The 19,058-nt window shown below is 37.9% G+C and overlaps 1 protein-coding gene across 4 annotated transcripts in view; it reads right to left on the minus strand.

Annotated features, from left to right (window-relative positions):
• Positions 1–263: 263 nt before the first annotated feature.
• ktn1 (kinectin 1) overlaps positions 264–19,058 on the minus strand; it is a 30,406-nt gene continuing 11,611 nt past the window's right edge. Inside the window, exons 13-37 of one of the 4 annotated variants that reach the window (XM_026933721.3) lie at positions 18,967–19,004; positions 18,778–18,868; positions 17,584–17,652; positions 17,452–17,489; positions 17,004–17,094; positions 15,670–15,738; positions 15,516–15,553; positions 15,203–15,293; positions 13,719–13,828; positions 13,493–13,606; positions 13,298–13,391; positions 12,730–12,767; positions 12,542–12,632; positions 10,922–11,008; positions 8,651–8,740; positions 8,455–8,571; positions 7,941–8,030; positions 7,646–7,738; positions 5,090–5,158; positions 4,693–4,776; positions 3,661–3,744; positions 2,876–2,959; positions 2,700–2,792; positions 2,349–2,456; positions 264–1,128 (exon numbers count right to left, since the gene is read on the minus strand). In XM_026933721.3, coding sequence (XP_026789522.3) covers positions 1,111–1,128; positions 2,349–2,456; positions 2,700–2,792; positions 2,876–2,959; positions 3,661–3,744; positions 4,693–4,776; positions 5,090–5,158; positions 7,646–7,738; positions 7,941–8,030; positions 8,455–8,571; positions 8,651–8,740; positions 10,922–11,008; positions 12,542–12,632; positions 12,730–12,767; positions 13,298–13,391; positions 13,493–13,606; positions 13,719–13,828; positions 15,203–15,293; positions 15,516–15,553; positions 15,670–15,738; positions 17,004–17,094; positions 17,452–17,489; positions 17,584–17,652; positions 18,778–18,868; positions 18,967–19,004 — 1,989 coding nt within the window. In that variant the 3' untranslated portion in view covers positions 264–1,110. Of the gene's footprint in view, positions 1,129–2,348; positions 2,457–2,699; positions 2,793–2,875; positions 2,960–3,660; positions 3,745–4,692; positions 4,777–5,089; positions 5,159–7,645; positions 7,739–7,940; positions 8,031–8,454; positions 8,572–8,650; positions 8,741–10,921; positions 11,009–12,541; positions 12,633–12,729; positions 12,768–13,297; positions 13,392–13,492; positions 13,607–13,718; positions 13,829–15,202; positions 15,294–15,515; positions 15,557–15,669; positions 15,739–17,003; positions 17,095–17,451; positions 17,490–17,583; positions 17,653–18,777; positions 18,869–18,966; positions 19,005–19,058 lie in introns of all 4 variants that reach the window. The other 3 variants (XM_026933720.3, XM_026933723.3, XM_026933722.3) reach the window with 3 other exon arrangements.

Raw genomic sequence — 19,058 nt, forward strand, 5'->3', positions numbered from 1 at the left:
ATTTATTTAATTATATGCTGCTACTTCTATTATTCTATTATCATATTTTGAAGCCTTACTGTAGATGATACACTGTAACCCAAAATATTAAAAGCCTAGCCTTATGCTGTTAAAGTTCTATCTATTTATTTACTATGTGTTACAATTTGTTGCCAAAGTCAATTTCTGGCACATTTATTATTCCTGGGAATTTAATACTTCTGATTTTACCTGCGCAACACTGCTTTCAGTGAATCCACAATAAAACAATATGAGACACTGTGTATTTATCAAGCATCCCTTTTAATAACGCTCACCTGTTTAACAAAAATTGAAGTATTCCTTGTTAATGAAATACATTACAGAGTGTATTGAATAGATTATGATATCCTCTTTCCCTCTCCATTGTACTTGAGAAGTATTACAGTAGAAGTATCTGCTGCATGGTGCATCTGACTTTCAAGGCCAGACTGTTGCATTGGCGTTAAAGTGTAGCACAAAACAGACACCTGGCTGTCTGTCATTAACAGAGACATTTTTTTTTTTAAATGGGTACCCTGGAAAACAAATATAACATTCAGAAAACTCAATGTGTGTGGTGTATTTGTTCAGGTGTGTTGTATATAATTAAGCAAGTTTTAGACTGCAGAACAAATGTAGTGAAGTGTCAGTACACAGTTATCTCAGAGTCTTTAAAACACACATATGCTCAACTTTCATTTTTACGAAAGGATAAAAACCCTTCTGTCAAAGAGCGCTAACAAAGATGTAGTATTCAAAGTGGTTCAACCAAAAAGGGATTAAAAATTAATCAAAACATAAACAAGTTTAACCGTTGTGTCTATGCGGATGGCTTAGCTCTGGCAACTCTACGGACAGTAAGGAATGCCACTGTAGAGAAACTGATAGTCAAGAAAAAGGATCCAGATGGATTGGTTCATGGAGTGTATGTGGCCACACTTTGGCCAATCCCTGCTCTTCTTAGTTGGGGTTGGGTCGGTGGTGTGGGTTTAGAAAGCACACATCAGATCAGGTGTGAAGGGAAACAGGAGAGCCAGAGTTTAATGGGGGTATCTGCAGTGGGTGGAATAGAACTGGCCTTCAGAAGACAGACTGTCACTACTTTCTCAGCTACTTGTCTCCGTCACACTAAAACAAGACACAGAGAAAACAAAAAATTTAAACCATTTTATGCATCTGTGTATAAAGACATTTAACTGGAGACTAAAAAGTCCTGCACTAATTTCTTCTGCAGATTTTCATGCATAGGATTGTTTGGAATGTGTGTGAGTAAAGCAGGGCTGGACAAATCACTTGCCCGGTTTACACATGGGCCTGGGTGCAATTTGGCTGATGGTAGAATGACTTTTACTAATAAATTAACCAGATCTATGAGGATCTTGTCAGAATCAGGAACATGCATATATATGGAAACACTGATGAAACTGTGTGAAATAAAATATAGCAATAACCATCATATACATTATCCTGCTTAATAGATGAAGTCACCTTATGGTTAAACACTGAGAGAAAACAAAGACGCTAGCCAGACTCTGTTACAGAATAATATCTTTTACATGCGACACAAGGACAGAAATCTCACTGATGACTTTTTGTCCAGGGCACTATGTGCTACATGATCTTATATTCATTCTTTTCCCTTAGTTGTATTAATACACTTATCTACCAAACTATTTCATCAAATGTTATTACACTACTGTAGCTACCACTTTTTAGCCTAGTCAGCTAAATTTTCAAGCAACTACACTATGGCCAAAAGTATGTGGACAACTGAATATCACCCCCATGTGTGGGCCTTTCTCAAACTGTTGCCACAAAGGTGGAAGCACACAATTGTACAAAATATCTTTGTATGCAGTAGCATTACAATTTCTCTTGGAACTAAGGAGCCCCAACCTGTTCCAGCGTGACAATGCCACTGTGCACAAACCAAGGTTTGGCAAGGTTGTTGTGGAAGAACACAAGTGGCCTGCACAGAGACTTGACCTCAACCCCACTGAAGTCCTTTGGGATGAACTGGAATGCCAAATGCAGCCCAGCCCTTCTCACCAACACTAGTGCCTGACTTCACTAATGCTCTTGTGGCCGAATGAGCAAATCCCCACAGCCATGCTCCAAAATGTAGTGGAAACCCTTGACAGAAGAGTGGAAGTTATTATAGCAGTAAAGGGTGAATAAATCTGGAATGTGATGTTCAAAAAGCACATACAGGTGCGAGGGTCAGGTGTCCACAAACTTTTGGCCATATAGTGTATAACAGGACTGCGCATGCACATTAGACCTCCCACTTGGCCGGTGGGCTAGCTAATAAATTTATGATTTGTCCACCCATGGAATAAAGGCCTCACCCTCTCTTGCTTGGTGAGTTGTCGGCTGACGTCCTGTAGTAATTCCTGTAATTCATGGACTGTCTTGTTCAACCCTGCAGCTATCTTCTCCTTGTGCTCCATTTCTTCCTGAGAAAGAAATGGTAGCAAATATACTAATTGATTTCAGAAATATACAATCTCAAACAAACAAAAAAAATCTTTATTTAATGCCATTGTTCTTATTCATGTCACACACATCATAATTAAACCCAGGATGGCAAACATTTCTGACCATCAGTGCCTTTATTATGGAATTTATCTTATAAAAGGTCCCATCAACTGAAACAGTAAATGGTGTATGATCAGAAATTTGGGCAGAAGCCTCCTCACCGCCTCAGTGGTTAGGCTACTGTTCTGGATCAAGTTGCTCTGCCCCGCTTCCTTTAAGATCTCCTCCTGGATCAGCTCCAGAGACTGTTGTGCCTGTCAGGATATAAAAAATAGTCAGTATAATGTAAAGGCCAACATACATGACAGAGCAAATCTTACTGAACTCTACACTTTACCTTGTAGAGATCTCCAGCCACTTTCAGTCGCTCACTCTCCTCCATCTCCAGCTTCCCCAGCGTCTCAGTCAGCTGTGTCTTCAGCTAGAGCAGAAAAGCCCAAACCAACCAAGTGTTAACTTCTAAAAGCTTCGTCTTCATCTGTTTAATTCTTCACCAGATTCTTTAACTACTTTAATCTTTTCTTTAACTTAACATCACAACAAATTCTGTCATCAACAGTGGGAAAGAAGTCATTTAAAAAAAAAAAAAAAAGAAAAACAGCTAGTCACAGCAAGCAACTTCTGTTTATCCTGGCTGCATTATGTTAAACTTGGAATTAGAAACAAATTCTGTAAAACAAGTATTGACCTGTGTAGTTGTGCAACACTTTTCCATAACTGAATGAAGGTAATAGATGTGAATTCATTAATGAAGCGTACTGGAGCATGTTCAAAAGACCAAAAGATTCACAAATGAATACTTGATAGGCTGTAGAAATGACAGCAAAGGACAAGCACAAACAACTAACACAAGGTTTAGAGAGGTAGTACAACTAGACAGTAAAGACAAATATGTTAATGCTGTGAGTGAGTCAGAGAGAAAAGGAGGACAAGACTGGACACAAATCTTTGTGTACTTCAAGATGTGTTCTAAAGAAAGAGTGACAGAAAAGTAAGCTGTGTAGGTCCTGTCCCCATAGAACAAGAAGGTAAAAGGGTAGTAGTTGGTTAGGTCCCCTGACCCTGTGCTAGCTCAGGTGGAGAAGAGCAGAGAGATATTACTGCATGGGGACAAGCGCTTACCAAATTCAGTTCCTCATTCTGCCTGACAGCCTCTGTATAGGAGCCATCGAGCTTACTTTGTAACTCGGTCAAGAGATCTTTAAGCTGAAATAAAGTTTGACAAGTGACTAGGGTGAGTGTGTATGGGGTTGGGGGGTATTTTAAAGCAGACTTGAAACAAGGATGGCAAACTGAATTTTTTTTTAGAATCTGATGAGCTTAAGTAAAGAGAACTGAATGGTATCTGTGCTATATCTGCTGGTCTGCAATATTCACCAATAATTCTACACACTTCACAGCACTGTGACTGAAGTAGACACAGCGCTTAGCTCTATTACTGAGGCAGATCACTCTAGTCTTAGTTCAGGAAGTACAACGTGGTATATTGCTAAAGATCCTGCACAGTTTGGGTGGGGTCTTGCCTCATAATTTTATCTAATTCTGCTTTGTATGAATCAACATTAGCTAAATTACTTAATATCAGATTTCAGTTCCTTAAAGTAATTTTATAAAAGTTCCTTTGAAAAAAATTAGAACCACAATAATAGCCTTTCCCACAAGAATGTCTGAAAAAGGGGATGTATGAAATTCTTAGTATGGGAAAATTTTCACACAGCTCACTCATGAACAGCATATACTAGATAAATAAACTAAGCTGATAGCAGTATTGATAGACATTGATGGACACTCATTATTTGGTTTATAAGCTCCAGACCTAGTCAAAACACAGGAAATTTAATAAGGCACATGTTATACAACATGTAATGAACACATACTAAGCTACAGTTGTGCAGTGAATTTGACTGTATAATGAGCTGATCATATTTGTATTATGTCAGCATGCATCAAGTTTTTCAGCAATCAGTAGGAACATTGTTGGGACTGAGATTTGAGTACACTAGTTCTAAACTTCAAAATAACTATAACTCTATGGAAAACAACTAGGCTAAGGTGGGTTTAGCATCAAAAATGAATGTTACACACATAAATGACAGGACACCGACATAACACAAAACAGATGATATGTAAACGTCAGAATTCTACTTTGCATACCTCTCTGACCTCTGACACATAAGTGGCACTCTCACGCTCCGCTCTCTCCAGTTCAGACTCCAGGTGTTGCTTATCTCTTCTCAACTACAGTGTAATTTAAAAAAAGTACTTAAAGGATACTCAAACACATTTCAAGCATAAATCTTTGTTCCATATACATGCAGACCTAGTCAGCTTGTCAGGTGTGAAAAGACAAAGTAAATATAAAAACAGTGTCGTAAGTGATGAAATGTCTAACATTTGCTGAGAACACTGAGCTCCACTATACACTAATGGCACAATGTCAAAATTAGTATTTGAGAAGTCAAGGGAGGAAAAACTTCCTTTGCAATTGGCACAGCCTCTGTAACTTCCTCTACTGCTCCCTTTCCTTTATATATTTCTTTGGCAAACTCACACTCTCCAGCTCTCCATCTGAGCTAAGTCTGTCCACTTCCTGTTCCAACACCGTCACCTTCAAAGTCATCTAGGGATTAAAAACAAGATCAAAGTTAATTTATTAATTAAGACATTTTTTAATTGTCATTAATAGAAAGAGTTATAGTTAATTAGTACTCCTATTTAAACTTAAAACACACACTTGTACTATTCAGTTGGGATAAGATTTCTGGACATACGTCTGTTAAGTAATGTTGCCAGGGACGTCTGTAAGAATTATACGAAATCAATTCATATGCAATAAAATCTCTGTATAAATCACAGATATGAGAGCGTCTTCACAATGGTTTTCACACACACACACAAAAAAAAAGTGCACTAAACACACCTCATTTTAATCCAAACCGATTGTAATAAACGTCAAAACCTATTTGTTATAGGTTTTCTGTGGCCGCAGAAGTTGCCTTTACTTGTGCAAGGAACTCAATAGTAAGTCCTTTTAAAGTTTTGTGGCTTTTAATATGAATATGTTAGCCTTAAGGTTACCTATAAGCTAGTGTGCTCCAAAACAATGACAAAATTTGCATTTAGAAGATATACGCATTCAAAATTTACAGTCTCTCTCTACCACCAATACAGATCAACAATTTAGATGACATCATTCTACACTTCACCTTCTCATCAGATTTTCTGTACAATCAAATGCTCTCTAGAATCTGAAGTGTCCCTCCTCCAACATTATAATCACCACCTTGCCGAAATTGCCGCTGTGCGAGAGAAATCATCATAAATATGTCTTTGGCTGTTTGAACACGTGTGTTTTATTGAGTTTTCCAACTGTACGTTGGTTAAGAAGGAAATGGCTTGAACTCATTCACTTTGAAGAAGGAGGTCTTGCTCTGGCTCACATCCATGGTACTAACTGTGAAGTACAGCTTAGCTAAACGCTATTGGCTATTTAAAAAAGAGGAGGAGCCACTCGATATGTCCCACCCTGACTTACTGTTTCAGTGGAAATTATGTCAACACATCGAATAATGCTGCTCGTTTCAAGGCACTTCATGGAGACTTTAAATGTTGTCTATATTTTCTATGAGTGCTTCCTGGAGTATCTTTATACTGAAGAAAAGGGGCAAAAACTCTGAAGAAAAAGGGCTTCAAAAAAAAAAAAAAAAAAAAAAAAAAAAAAAAAAAGGGGCTCTTCCTACAACATATGAGGGAAGCTTTACAAACATGTCAATTCAGACAGGATATATATTACCTGGGGTTATTTATACTGGTCATTTTATACAAAGTAAAATACAGCATGAAAATTACTGACTACTGTTTTTGATGGGACTAAAATTACAGAGATTCTCTGGTAGTAATTACATTACCCCACCTTCCCATGTGCAAACTGAATAGGGTTTAATTAAAAGTCATTAATGGAAATTTGAATGTTTTCAAAACTCTACTCTATCTTATCAAACTCACTAGCTAATTATCGAGCCATTAATGGACTGAATCAGGGACTTCATTTATCAAACATGCATATGCACAGCTTTGTGTGTAAACCATGCATACCCATGTTTCTACCCATGTTTCAACACAGAGAATATGATTTATCAAGTGCATGAGGATGTGCGCATCTAACAATGCATATGCAGGAAGCCCTAGTGGTAGAAAAGTATAACTGTGGGCAAAGTGATTATTAGGAGCTCTCCTCACACATAGTGTCAATCATATAATTGATTTTGGTCAGGCACATGTAAAGATCGATTGCTGACAGTGATGAGTGGTGCATCATTCTGTTTGCCTAATGCAGTTTTAGTTGATCTCTGTTCTAGGGGTTTTAGCTACAGGCACATTTCAAAGAGAACCTGGAGACAGGTCTGGCATTTTCCAACCAGCTAGTAGCCAAATAATGGCACATCTTTCATGCATTCATACAATGGGCTCCCGCCGCAGTACCTTACATTACATTACCAAATATGGCAGTGGGAAAAGAAAAAATAACAAAAAAAAATAACAAGGAATTTTCATGCCATCACAGTTTTTCCAACCATTTGTAAAAGTGCCAAATAAATGCTTCACGTCATCTGTAACGAGTAGTGCCAAGAGCGAGCGACAATTTTATTTTATTTATTTTTATTTTTTTTAAAGGGAAGTCGTTTACCATATATTGTGTTTAGGGGCGTTTCTCGATGCAAAGGAGTTCGCGAGCAGAGTCATTTAAAATGTGTGGGATTTATCAGCTGTGTGTACTGCTGTGTATATGCATGTGATAAATTCTAATTTCCTTACATGTACTGCCGGTACTTATGCACAAATTGAGAAGTTGTTCTACGCACACTTTAATAAATGAGGGAAGCCCAGCTCTAAACCTTGTAAGATATATTTAGGACTACAGTTTGACACATTCTAAATGTTAGTGGGATTGATTAAAAATCCAATCACAACAACAGCAACATAACTAAACCTAAACATTCAGACTTCAGTATTTAATCTAAACATTTTAATAACTTGAATGCCCCAAACTAATAATAATTTACAAGGCCAGGCATTAGACACGTGGCTGATGTAGTGTTAGGCTCACCTCCCTGAGCTCGGTCTGGGCCAGTTCCAGTTTCTCCCTCCAGTGGCACTCCTCCTGCTCCACACTGTTCTGTAGCCGCTGTAGGATGCCCTCCTAACAACACAACAAAGTCAGAATATAATCTGTAACTAGAGAGGTCCATTCACCATGTATGGTCCAAACTGAAAACATTAACTCAGAAAAACAGTGGTGGTGTAGAAAAGGAAAATAAGGAAATAAGAAAAGGAAAATAAGGCCACTGAATCATTATTTATTCATCCAAAATAAGCAGGTAGATATAATGAATCTCTCTCACCGTATCTGCTAAAACCTTCTTGTACGTCTCGCAATCCTTCTGTAAAACTTTCTGGGCCTCTTCAGCCTCCTTTAACTTTTCTGTCAAATCCTGTTGGAAATATGAACAGAAGTGACATTCAATTCAATTTTATTTTATTTGTATAGTGCTTTTAACAATGGACATGGTCACAAAGCAGCTTTACAGAAATAAATCGATTCACAAAAATTATATTGTAAATATGTGAATTTATCCCTGTGAATTTATCCCTAATGAGCAAGCCAGAGGCGACGGTGGCAAGGAAAAACTCCCTGAGATGATATGAGGAAGAAACCTTGAGAGGAACCAGGCTCAAAAGGGAACCCATCCTCATCTGGGTGCAATGGATAGTGCAATTATAAATAAATCCCTTCTTTTACTGTGTACTATATGGACAAATAGTGCAATTGTGCAACCAGTACATGAAGACAAACAGATAAAAATATACATTAACACACTATAAGCAGTAAAAAATATAAATGTATATGTGTATTACCTGGACATAACTATCGTCTGCATCTGGTGCAGAGCCTGCCTGAATGGCTGTAGCTGATTCTCCAGCTGACACCTCCAGCATGGAGCTCTCAAAGTTCTGTAGCCATGCTTTATGGCTCTGAAGAATCAAAATAAGAGCTATTAGATTCTTTTTTTTTTAAGACTTTACACAATGTGCAATTGTTTGCGTTGTGCACCTGGTCAGTGGGCAGAGGCACATGTGGGAGAAGTCTGTGCAGAACAGCTCGACATTCAGCCTCAGCAGTCTCCAGTGATGTCTGACTCTCCTGCAGAGAGAAACAGAAGAACACATACAGAAGTGAGTAAACAATTAAGTTATCTTTCCCCACACACATGCTCAGAGGATGTCCAAAACAGCTATATAAAACAGCTTGTTATAAATACCTACAAACCAAAACCCACAGCTCCAATCTTAGTCGGATTTTTGTTAAGATCTAGACACCCAAGAAGTGATCCAACAGTGACTCACACACAGGATTTCAAAGTGATTGTAAACACACACCATCTAAGAAGTATATGAATTGTCCTGCCTAAATACACACACCCAGTGTAAACTGAAACTCCCATTTCACTGAGTGGTTGTACCGGCTGCTATAAAAGAATTGTGGTATAGCACAACAGACAAAAAAATATTACACTTCATTGCTTGAATAAAAATGAGCTTACTTCACCAGCATCAAGTCAACATAAAAAAATAATAGTGTTTGGTGCTATTAGCATAGCTCAGCTTGGGAAATTAACTGTGAGCTCTAACTTTGTTATTATTTCCACTGCCAAGTGAACCATAACATAATTAAAGACCTTTGTTAAATTTGGCTAGCCTTCTACTCAGTACTGCTGTCACTTGCAGGTGAGCACTGGTCAGTGGATTAGCAGATTAGCAAAGCAAACTAATTGTACTAGCTATGTACGCTCACCAGAGGCACCAACGCTACTTCTATGCTATTTCCTTCCCAGCTTTATCTTCCTTTGCAATGTCACTATACAATTTAATGAGAGGTTGTACATGAAACCAAGGTTATAGGTTTTTCCTTCCATTTTTTGTGCTTCAATCAGTAAATGGGAACTAATTGTAGGTAGGAACTAAAGTTGTGAGTGGGGAACTGAAGATACAACAGATCACATTCACCATATGTTTAGTCCAAGGAAATCATCTAGCCAACTGCTTTAACATGTCATACATAATTTGCATAGAACTGAGAAACTGTCCATGTCACAACTGTACAATAAAAATGAACCACTTTGTCACGCGCTAGTGTGAACCTAGGGTAAAGGACAAATCGCACGAACGCCACAGCCTTTTTAAGTTACATCTGATTTCATTAAAAAATTTTTAGAACATTGAGCAGTATTTCTCATATCCATCACTACTCACCACTTTTTAACCTCCAGAGAAACTCTTCCTACTTTCACAAGTAACATCATGTGACGCATACTCATTCAGGATACGGATAGTCCCAGGTCTGAATTTGTTACTGAGCCATAGTGCACTGTCTGGAGGAAAAGCTATTTACATACTGAGTCCATACAACAGGTGCTGTGTATTAGATGCTTGATAAAGGTAGCACGTTCTGTACCAGTGCACGAGAGAGAAGGAGCTGGAGATGCAGCAGAATTACACACGATCTGTAAGCAGAGCTCTAGCCCTGTGTCTGTTTATAGCTTATGCAAATGCATTCCGGCATTTAGCACCTCTGCACATCCCCAGGATGGGAAGCGCACATTAGAAGACTGAGTTACCGACACACTGTCAGACCTCACTGTGCACAGAGGTGATGAGAACGAGCACAGTATGAGCAAAACAGAGGCGGGACCACACACACTGAAATAGTGGCCAATACTTTTGATCTAAAAATCTCTTAGTGTTGTAATGTTGATCCTGTCAGATACATAAATAACATAAATTATTAAGGCTTCATATTTTCCAAAATAAACGCTGATAATGATCTGTGCTGGTGTGCTGGATTCACCATCACTAAAGCAGGACAGAGGCATGGTGGGTAGAGAGGTAAAGAAATGTCAGGGTTGTTATATGAAAAATATACATGAAGTGGGCTAACATGACAGTAAAATGATTCCTAAACTAAATGACCACCTAAATCAGATTTGAGCTGCACACTCATTTCATTTCTCAGTTATAAAATATAAGACATTATTTGTTTTTTTCCTTTTAACTACAAGAATGCTTGGGTACGAGGAAAGAAACTGAATGCATCAAGGCCCTTAATGTGATGCTTAAATTCCAAACAAGTTTTTTCTTCAACTTTTTACAGTGTTAGTCACATGCATTGCAGCCATGTAGCTGTTATTACAAATAAAAATGAGTATGCAGCTGTACATGCCAGAGTGAATGAAAATGCAAACAATCTCACTGCTCAATTATTAGCAGTAGTTGAGGTGCTCTGATTTGGCTACAAAATGAAGCAGACTGGTATTGCGATGCGAACCTTGACGGTCTTGCTGAGTTTTCCCTGAAGCATGGTCTCGGTGGCTGACAGCGCCTCCATAACGCACCAGTTTTTCTCCCGAAGCTCCTGGTCAGTTTTAAAGAAACACGTCTTTCAGTTCAGCCTACAAACTTGCCGCAAACTGAAAAAACCCCTTACTTTTTAACACCAATAGCTCATGATATTACAAGCATTTGGTCAAGAATAACTTTGTCATACACAATGGAATGTGCTTAGAGCTGCATCATTATTTTTAAATAACCATGACTGAAGTCTAATTATATAACCGTAAGTCAACTAAAGAATGGTCATGTTTTGTATTTGGAATTGAGGGGGAAAAAAAAACATTCCAAAAGTAGATGCTAAACTAATGCTAATCAACATATCACTGATACACTAAGTGAAATCCCAGATTTACAAAGAGCCCACAGAACACTCTTCACTCTTTCCCTAATATGCAGCTGTGTATTACAAAAGCACACGCTGGGAGATCTCTGAATCACTGCTTAACTCTAAATTAGAAACCAAACCTCAGGAAATCTCTGGAATGCTGCCTCATTCATCAATCAATAAGAATTAATTAGAGCCACATTTCCTATTACAGATAGTGAACTACAGATAGTGAATAAAGACCTAAATATACAGTTGAGAGCAAAAGTTTGCACCCCCATGGTTTTTAAATGGAAAAATGAACACTTCTGTCTATTTTATAATCGCTCTACTAAAAAGTTTAATTCTAAAATGGTACAAATGAAAAGTGATAGTACCCTACAACAAAACCACAAGGCAAAATGAACAGAAAAAAAAACAGTTTGGGGAAAAATAAAAAAGGAATAGTCATGACCCTTTTTGTTTTCTGACCTGAAGAAGACACCGCGTGAGATCTAGTACAATTATAACAGATATATCCATAAAAGCAAAGATTTGCCAAGCAATCTGGCAGAGTTAGAAGAGTTATCAGTAAGAATACGCAGGGGATGAAGGCTGGAGTAGACGATTATCACAAATGAGGCTGAAGTCAGTTTTAAGGCAAAATTAGTTAATATTTATATAAAAAAATGAAAATTAAAAAAATCATAAATATTATCATATTAACGTACACTGGTGGCAATGAAGGAGCATCTGTGAAACCTAACACACTAAATTAATAGTTTTGTCTGCTTTATTCTGTCCTAAGGGTACGCAAACTTCAGCACCCAACTGTACTATTACAAAATTGGACTACAAAGATACTGTAAAATTGTGACGTGTACAGCCAGATTTAGTCAACCAACATCTTCAGGCCAAAATCTAGCTGATGAAGGCAGAGCATGCAGCAGAAATGTCATAGGTATCCAGGTACTTCGCACTGAACATGCCCGATGTTTACACACATCCAGCCTGGCAGGTGTCAGTTCAGCACGTATAGGATCATCAGCATCATGACAACTCATGCGCATACAGTGCTCCTTTACTCTAACTAGCAAATATGATGGATATGATTCATATCTCCAGCCATATAATAACACTGACACATTTAAATAGCCTTTATGAAAAATCCTTCTGCCACTTTTAATGGATGGAATGGTGAAGAGAGATTACAAGTTGATGAAGAAATATTGAAACAAAGCTTATCCTCACATTATTCTTCCTCCTGTAAAGCTCCACTTTCTCCTTTAGCTCATGCAGCTCAGCCTGAGAGTCAGACAGCTGCCTGTCTTTTTCTGCAATCCTGAAAAGATAGATGCAGCATGTGTAAACACAATTGGCAATGTTATTTCTTATGACCTAAAACCATCCACTGAATGCGAAGAAAATGAAAAACTCACGCTGTCAGTAACTCCTCACTGGGAACTCTTGATGCCATCTGTTGTATTGAGGGGTGAGAGAGAAAAAAAAAAAAAAAAAAAGAAGATTGGCAAGTTTAAAAATTAACGGTTATGTATGGTTGAGGTATGCAGTGTCCATAAATTATGCATCAGTTTAAAACTTGCTCATTAGGTTCTAAATCTATATGTGGATTCCTGTGTAGCTGCTTTGTGACGATATCTATTTGCTAAAAGCGGTATAGAAATAAAACTGAATTGACTGGAAAACTAGATTTCAAGCAGTTTTTAAGCTCTCTTAAGAACTCCACAATATCTGTAAACAGTAGTGAAGGAAACTGCACTTCTGTTATATTCTGTGCAAGTTGGATTAAATATTGCGCATCATAATTATTTTCCACGATCATATAATACGCATGAAAAAAATATTGTGAAGAAAAATATAATTTTCATTTTCTGACAGCTGACCCTCACATTAATTTTCAGCCGCTTTGACACTATATTATGTCCATTTCCGATGCCCTAAATAATAAGGTTTATTATTATGGTCTGGTTTTGCAGATAATGTCACCTGTTGCTGCTGTTCCATCTTCTCTTCTGCTTGTCTGGATTTCTCCTCCATCTCCTTCTGTAGTATCTGAAGCTCCTGCTCCCTTGTAGCTAACCTACACAACACAACACATGAAGAGTGAGCAGTGGGATAATAATGTAATCATTTAAAACTGCTTCAGTGCAATGTGTCTCAAGTACAGCAAAGGAAACGTACTGAGTCTGGAGCTCTAGAAGCTGAGCGGTTGCTACCATCTTGTCTTCTACTTCTCTGGCCTTCTCTTCAAACTGTTTCTCTAGTCTCTGGATCTCATGGTCTTTAGTAGTTAACCTACATCACAATAAAGCAATGGTGAGCGACTTCCTTTCTGAACAGTGCTGAGGTCAGTTGTGTTAAACATGAGTTGGGTGCAGTGTGATTGAGTCCAGTGATGGAAACATACTGAGACTGGAGCTCCAGAAGCTGAGCTTTCATGTCAACGTTCTCCTGAATTCCTCTGCTCTGCACTTTATCCAATTCGGCTGCCACATTCCCCAACTGATTCTCCAGATCCTGTAGATTCACAAACAGTTTTACCATCTAGCTAAAAAATTCCATAAATGTAATGGATGGATGCAGTGAAAATTTGGGTGGTGATGTATAATACAGCTCATAACTCAGGTGCATGCTTCATTTAACCCGGTTCCCGAGATACTTAGGGGTCATATTCATATGTACAAATTAATATTTAATGAGAGAGTCAAACTTAAGGCCGTGTTAACAGTTAAGAAAAAGCATGGCTTATTGTAGGGGTGATCAAAACTAATTGCTGTCTTTTTGATGAAGCTGAGGAAATATTTTTTTGGTGGCCTGGGAAAACCCTTCACATGATCAAATTTAGAGGTTTTCTTGAATTGAAATGCGTTTCTCATGCATGTATACTATATTACCAAACTTGCCCGACCTCACTAATGCTCTTGCAGCTGAATTGACAGAAATTCCCACTGCCACGTTCCAAAATCGTGTGGAAAGCTTTCCCAGAAGAATGGAGGTTATTATAAGAGCAGTTATAACAACTGGGGACAAACTTTGGAATAGGTTGCTCAACAAGAACATATGTACCACATGAATATCACAGACATTTTGACCATCCTCATCTGATTACAAATGGAACTGTTTAGGCTTATGTATGTTTCTCTACGACATATAGCTATCCAACAACTTGATCAAAGCCTGACATACACTGTGTGAGAAAATCACATCTAGCCATCAAGGTTTTAGACATCTTTAGGCAGAATGACTGCATTTACTGCTATGTTTGTGAAACTGGTTCCTTACCCAACGTGATCTTTGCAGAACAAAATCCTAGGCAAGATTATAAAGTAAATAAAACATTTCCACATTATTCTGTTGAAATGTATGTATGTTTTCTTAAAGTAGACATGTCAACGTATAAGCAGAAAAGATCCTGTTTTGACCCAAACCCATTTTTTAGTCTTTTCTGCCTTTGCTGGAATTCAGCTACAGTGAGAAGTGACAGGAGCACAACACACTTTAGTGTTTATTATACTATTCTATATAATACAAGACACTCAACTCAAATGCAACCCTACTGAGTAAATGCAAGCTGTTATTTTAAATAACAACCAGGATAAATAGTCCATTAATTCATCTTTTGTATCGACTATATCCCGGGAACACTGGGCACAAGATGGGGATAAACTCTGTATGGGACACCTTTCCATCACAGAGCCACACCCACACACTCTCGGCCATTTACAGTAGAAAATCCACCTAGTGACAAGTTTTGGGGGAAACCGGAGAACATAGAACATCTCACTACAACATCATGAAAATCTAACAAAATGAAGCATTAATGGAATTTTAAAGATGTATGGCACACATGATCATGTGTAAACGCAACGAAAAGAAGATACACACACACACCTCAAGAGCTTTCACTCTGCTCGATTCCTTTTTCAATGCTGATTTTAAACTCTCCTCAACTGATCTGATCTTCTCATCTTTCTCCTGAACCCTGATGGGGGGAAGGAAAAAAACAAAACAAATAAAACCCACAGAGGATGCCAGCTGTGGCTGTTAATACTCACAAACACAAATACACTTCCTATCTAACAGCTACAAATTATTCTGGAAGAATTAAGGCAGTTAAGGCAACAGGAGAGAAATAACTATGTAAACGTAAGAATAAGGACTGAAGTGGTTTGGTGGCTTGTGTTTTTATACTGAATAAACCTACTGTCTCTGTAGCTCCTCTAGCACTGATGTGTCAGACTGCTTCTGGAAAATTTGAGGAGAGAAAACAGAACAAAATAAGAATGAGACCCAACAGCTACACTGTGTTTACCATGAGAACAGCAGAGCTCCAGTTAAGTGAAAGAGGAACACTCTACCTGCTCTGCTGTCTGCTGCTGTAGGGCTTCAATGTGCCGCTTCAAAGTGCCATTCTCTTCTCTTACAGTCTGCAAAAAAAAAAAAAAAAAAAAACAGCTGAGCTCAAACGTATTTAGAAATTAGTACTTTAAATGAACAAATGAGGATTAAGAAAGCAACCAATTAATACAGGATAATTTCACAGTTACACTCACCAGCTCAAAGATTAGAACCTGCTACACATTTTTTACTACATTGAAAAAATATCAAATCCCTTCTGTGAAGCGTAATATGAGGATATAACATCAACCACTTAGTATATTCACTTACTAAGCAGGAGTTTTCTGATGCTTTCATTTTAAATATTCATGCATCAGTGATGTGCTGCTATGAAAGGTGTCTCCCCTTTTATATATGCTGCATTATGTTTTAAGTAAAACTACCAGTGTTCTCGTTATTGATTTTTTGTCTGCTCTCTTGTTGCCACCATCATGTTGTCACCATCATCATCTGTTCAGCCTGCAATATGCAATCTCTTCCATGGTGTTGTAGGTGTGCATGGAAAGAAGAAAGCCCCGCTTGCCCTCATGCTTACTGTCAGTCACGCTTAAGTTCACATAAACTTGACATTAAACCTTTTTCTGCCGTCGGTCTGACTGCTCCTTTTACCTGCGCATTGTCTGTTTTTTGTGTTTAAAGTGTTTAAATGACTTATTTTTTTGATATTTGCGGTAATGGGGCCACGTGGAAACAGCTGTGAGCACAGCACTATGTGGTGCAACAGATGCAGCATAAAAAAATCCATATTGATCATTTTCCCTAATTAACATAAATTATTATGTTGTGTAATTGTTAAAACCCTAGAGCTTAAGTTAAAAAAAAAAAAGGATCTTAAAGTACAGATTAGGCCTTTGACCAAGCCTTGCAGCAAATAATAATGATTCACTACTGAATATTTTCAATCTACAACCTCAGACAAATAGAGTGATCTGGGAATGTAGAAGCTAAAAAACAGGATTGTAGTTATGTATTCCACATTCACAAAGAAACAATGCTGTGGGAGAAAACTGAACAAACTTCAAAAATTTTATTAGTCGAGGAATGACGATGGCAGGGACAAAGCTCCAGTCACAACAAACTGTCCATAAGTTCACACTGGGAACAATCTACAAACTAAGGTATATAACAAACAGATCTTTGGATTATCTTTTTGTCAACTTTGATACTTAAAAAGAAAGAAAAAAAAAAAAAAAAAAAAAAAAAAAAAAAACAATAGATTAATCTGAATGTGGCAATGTGTCCACTGTTCATCATGCAGAAACTTTTTTTTTTTTTTTGCTCTTGCAATGCTCACCTTAAGCTCCTCTTCTTTATTGGCTACCTGAATAAGCCCAGTCTCCAGCAGCACCTCCACCGTCTTAATCTTATCCTCTTTCTCTTGAAGGCTGTCACGAAAAGTGAACTTAAGAGTGAACTCAGTCATTTGTTTACTTCAACACAAACTACACAAACTAAACAATAGCAGAACCCACCCTGATGCTAATCAAACATGATTTTGACAGAGTTTGCAGTGTTGGAATCTGAATGACGTGGGCATATTGAATATAACAAGATGGAACATAAATATTCTGGCTGTAGACCCGTTTTCTCCCAATATAGTGAATTGCTGTAGGGTCTGTTGCATAACAGTGAATTAAAACCTTCCTCTAGGAGAATGTTTAAGAACTGTTGTGATATGTTTTGAGGTGTGTTTTAACCTCAGGACAAGAGCTATTCAAACACGCCCTTATACACTCACACACCTCTGCTTTAGTTGATCCATTGCCAACAGGGAGGAGGCCTGAGGAAAAAAGTAAATCAGATGATGAAATAGACAATGCAAAAACATGTACACATTTGTGGGAGAAATGTCAATTTGTCAGTTCTTGACTAACCTGCTCAGAAATCTGTGTGTTCAGATGATGAACCTCTGCCTTCAGGACTACGTTTTCACTGTGAAAGGCCTATAGATAGAGGACACAGGTCTCTAAGTACCTCACAGTAACAAACTCTTGCCTGTGCTGTGCATACACAGCACACAAAGCATAGCATAAAGCAGGAGCTGGAAAATAAGTTTGCTGATGAGACCGTCTTTTTCTATTGCCGTTCATTTAAGGCCAGAGTGGTTTTGTAGGAAATGAGCCCTAAACAACAATCCCATTTTTCCTATACTAACTAATGTTTTATAAATGAGGAATGATCTACTTAATGTCATTAAGAACAATACCAATGGCCTATTAACATTAATCATGTTTAATGTTAAGCTTGTTTGTCTGGTATTGTAGTTCAATTGTATGCTCTGTAGGCAGCTAGGTGAAATGATGCAAGTCCACTAGTGTAAAGGGCTGGACATACCAGCACATAGCTGCATAACTGACAGGCCTGGAATAAATGTGTCTAAAAATCAATTCGCACTATTACTGAAGCATTACTGAAAACCCTCATCACACTGAACAGACACGCTTCCATTTTAACCAGCGATTCAAACCACATTTACTACATGAGATGCGCTTACGACATCCTGCTGTTTTCTTTCTGTGGTGTCAGAAATAAGGACTAATTTTCTAAAATCACAATCGACAGTGATGTTTTACTGCAATGAAACCCATTGGGGTTTTTTTTTTTTTTTTTTACCATCTCTACCATGTTTATTCATGGTCCTACTGTGCCCTATGACATTGTTAAGTCAGTTTATAAGTGTACTCATGTTACACTCATACACATAGGTATTAGTTTTCATGAATTTGGGATAAACCAGTTTTTCCATATTGTTCTCAGGGACTTAGTTATTGATAACTGTAGAATATGCTGCTCTACAGAAGATCACCCTACTGCATCTGAAACTGATGATTTACATGTCAAACACCCATGTAAAATTCTCCAAAGTTGAACCTGAAGCAGATTATGCACATAAAAATCACTGAGATGTGAGCCATCTGCCACAATTATTTCCGCAGAAATGAAAGTAATTCTGTATGCAAAAGGACAGTTTGCTTATATGTTGGCAAGCCAAGTAATCTAGATTTGGCTGTGGGCCACAGTTTACCGACTTTTAGTGTACAGGTTGGTGTAAAGGAGGTGTGGCTCACCTGCAGGTTAGTCTCCCTACTGGCTCCACTGCTTCTTTCTGCATTAAGGGAATCCTCCAGACTCTTCCTCTGGAGCTCCTTCTCAGCCAGCCTACCCACAACACACATACAAGTAAAAAATATATTTAGGGATAAGTGGCTGAAAAAAAAATAAAGGTTCTCTATTTTTCATAAATAGCTTTAACTCACAGTTTTTGAAGTTCCTCGAAATGGGATACCGCATTGGCCTGGGAAAGAGAGAGGGAAAACAATGAGTTTTTGCCTTGATACACAAACTTATA

The sequence above is a fragment of the Pangasianodon hypophthalmus genome, chromosome 10, assembly GCF_027358585.1.
Source record: "Pangasianodon hypophthalmus isolate fPanHyp1 chromosome 10, fPanHyp1.pri, whole genome shotgun sequence".
Classification (NCBI taxonomy): Eukaryota; Metazoa; Chordata; class Actinopteri; order Siluriformes; family Pangasiidae; genus Pangasianodon; species Pangasianodon hypophthalmus.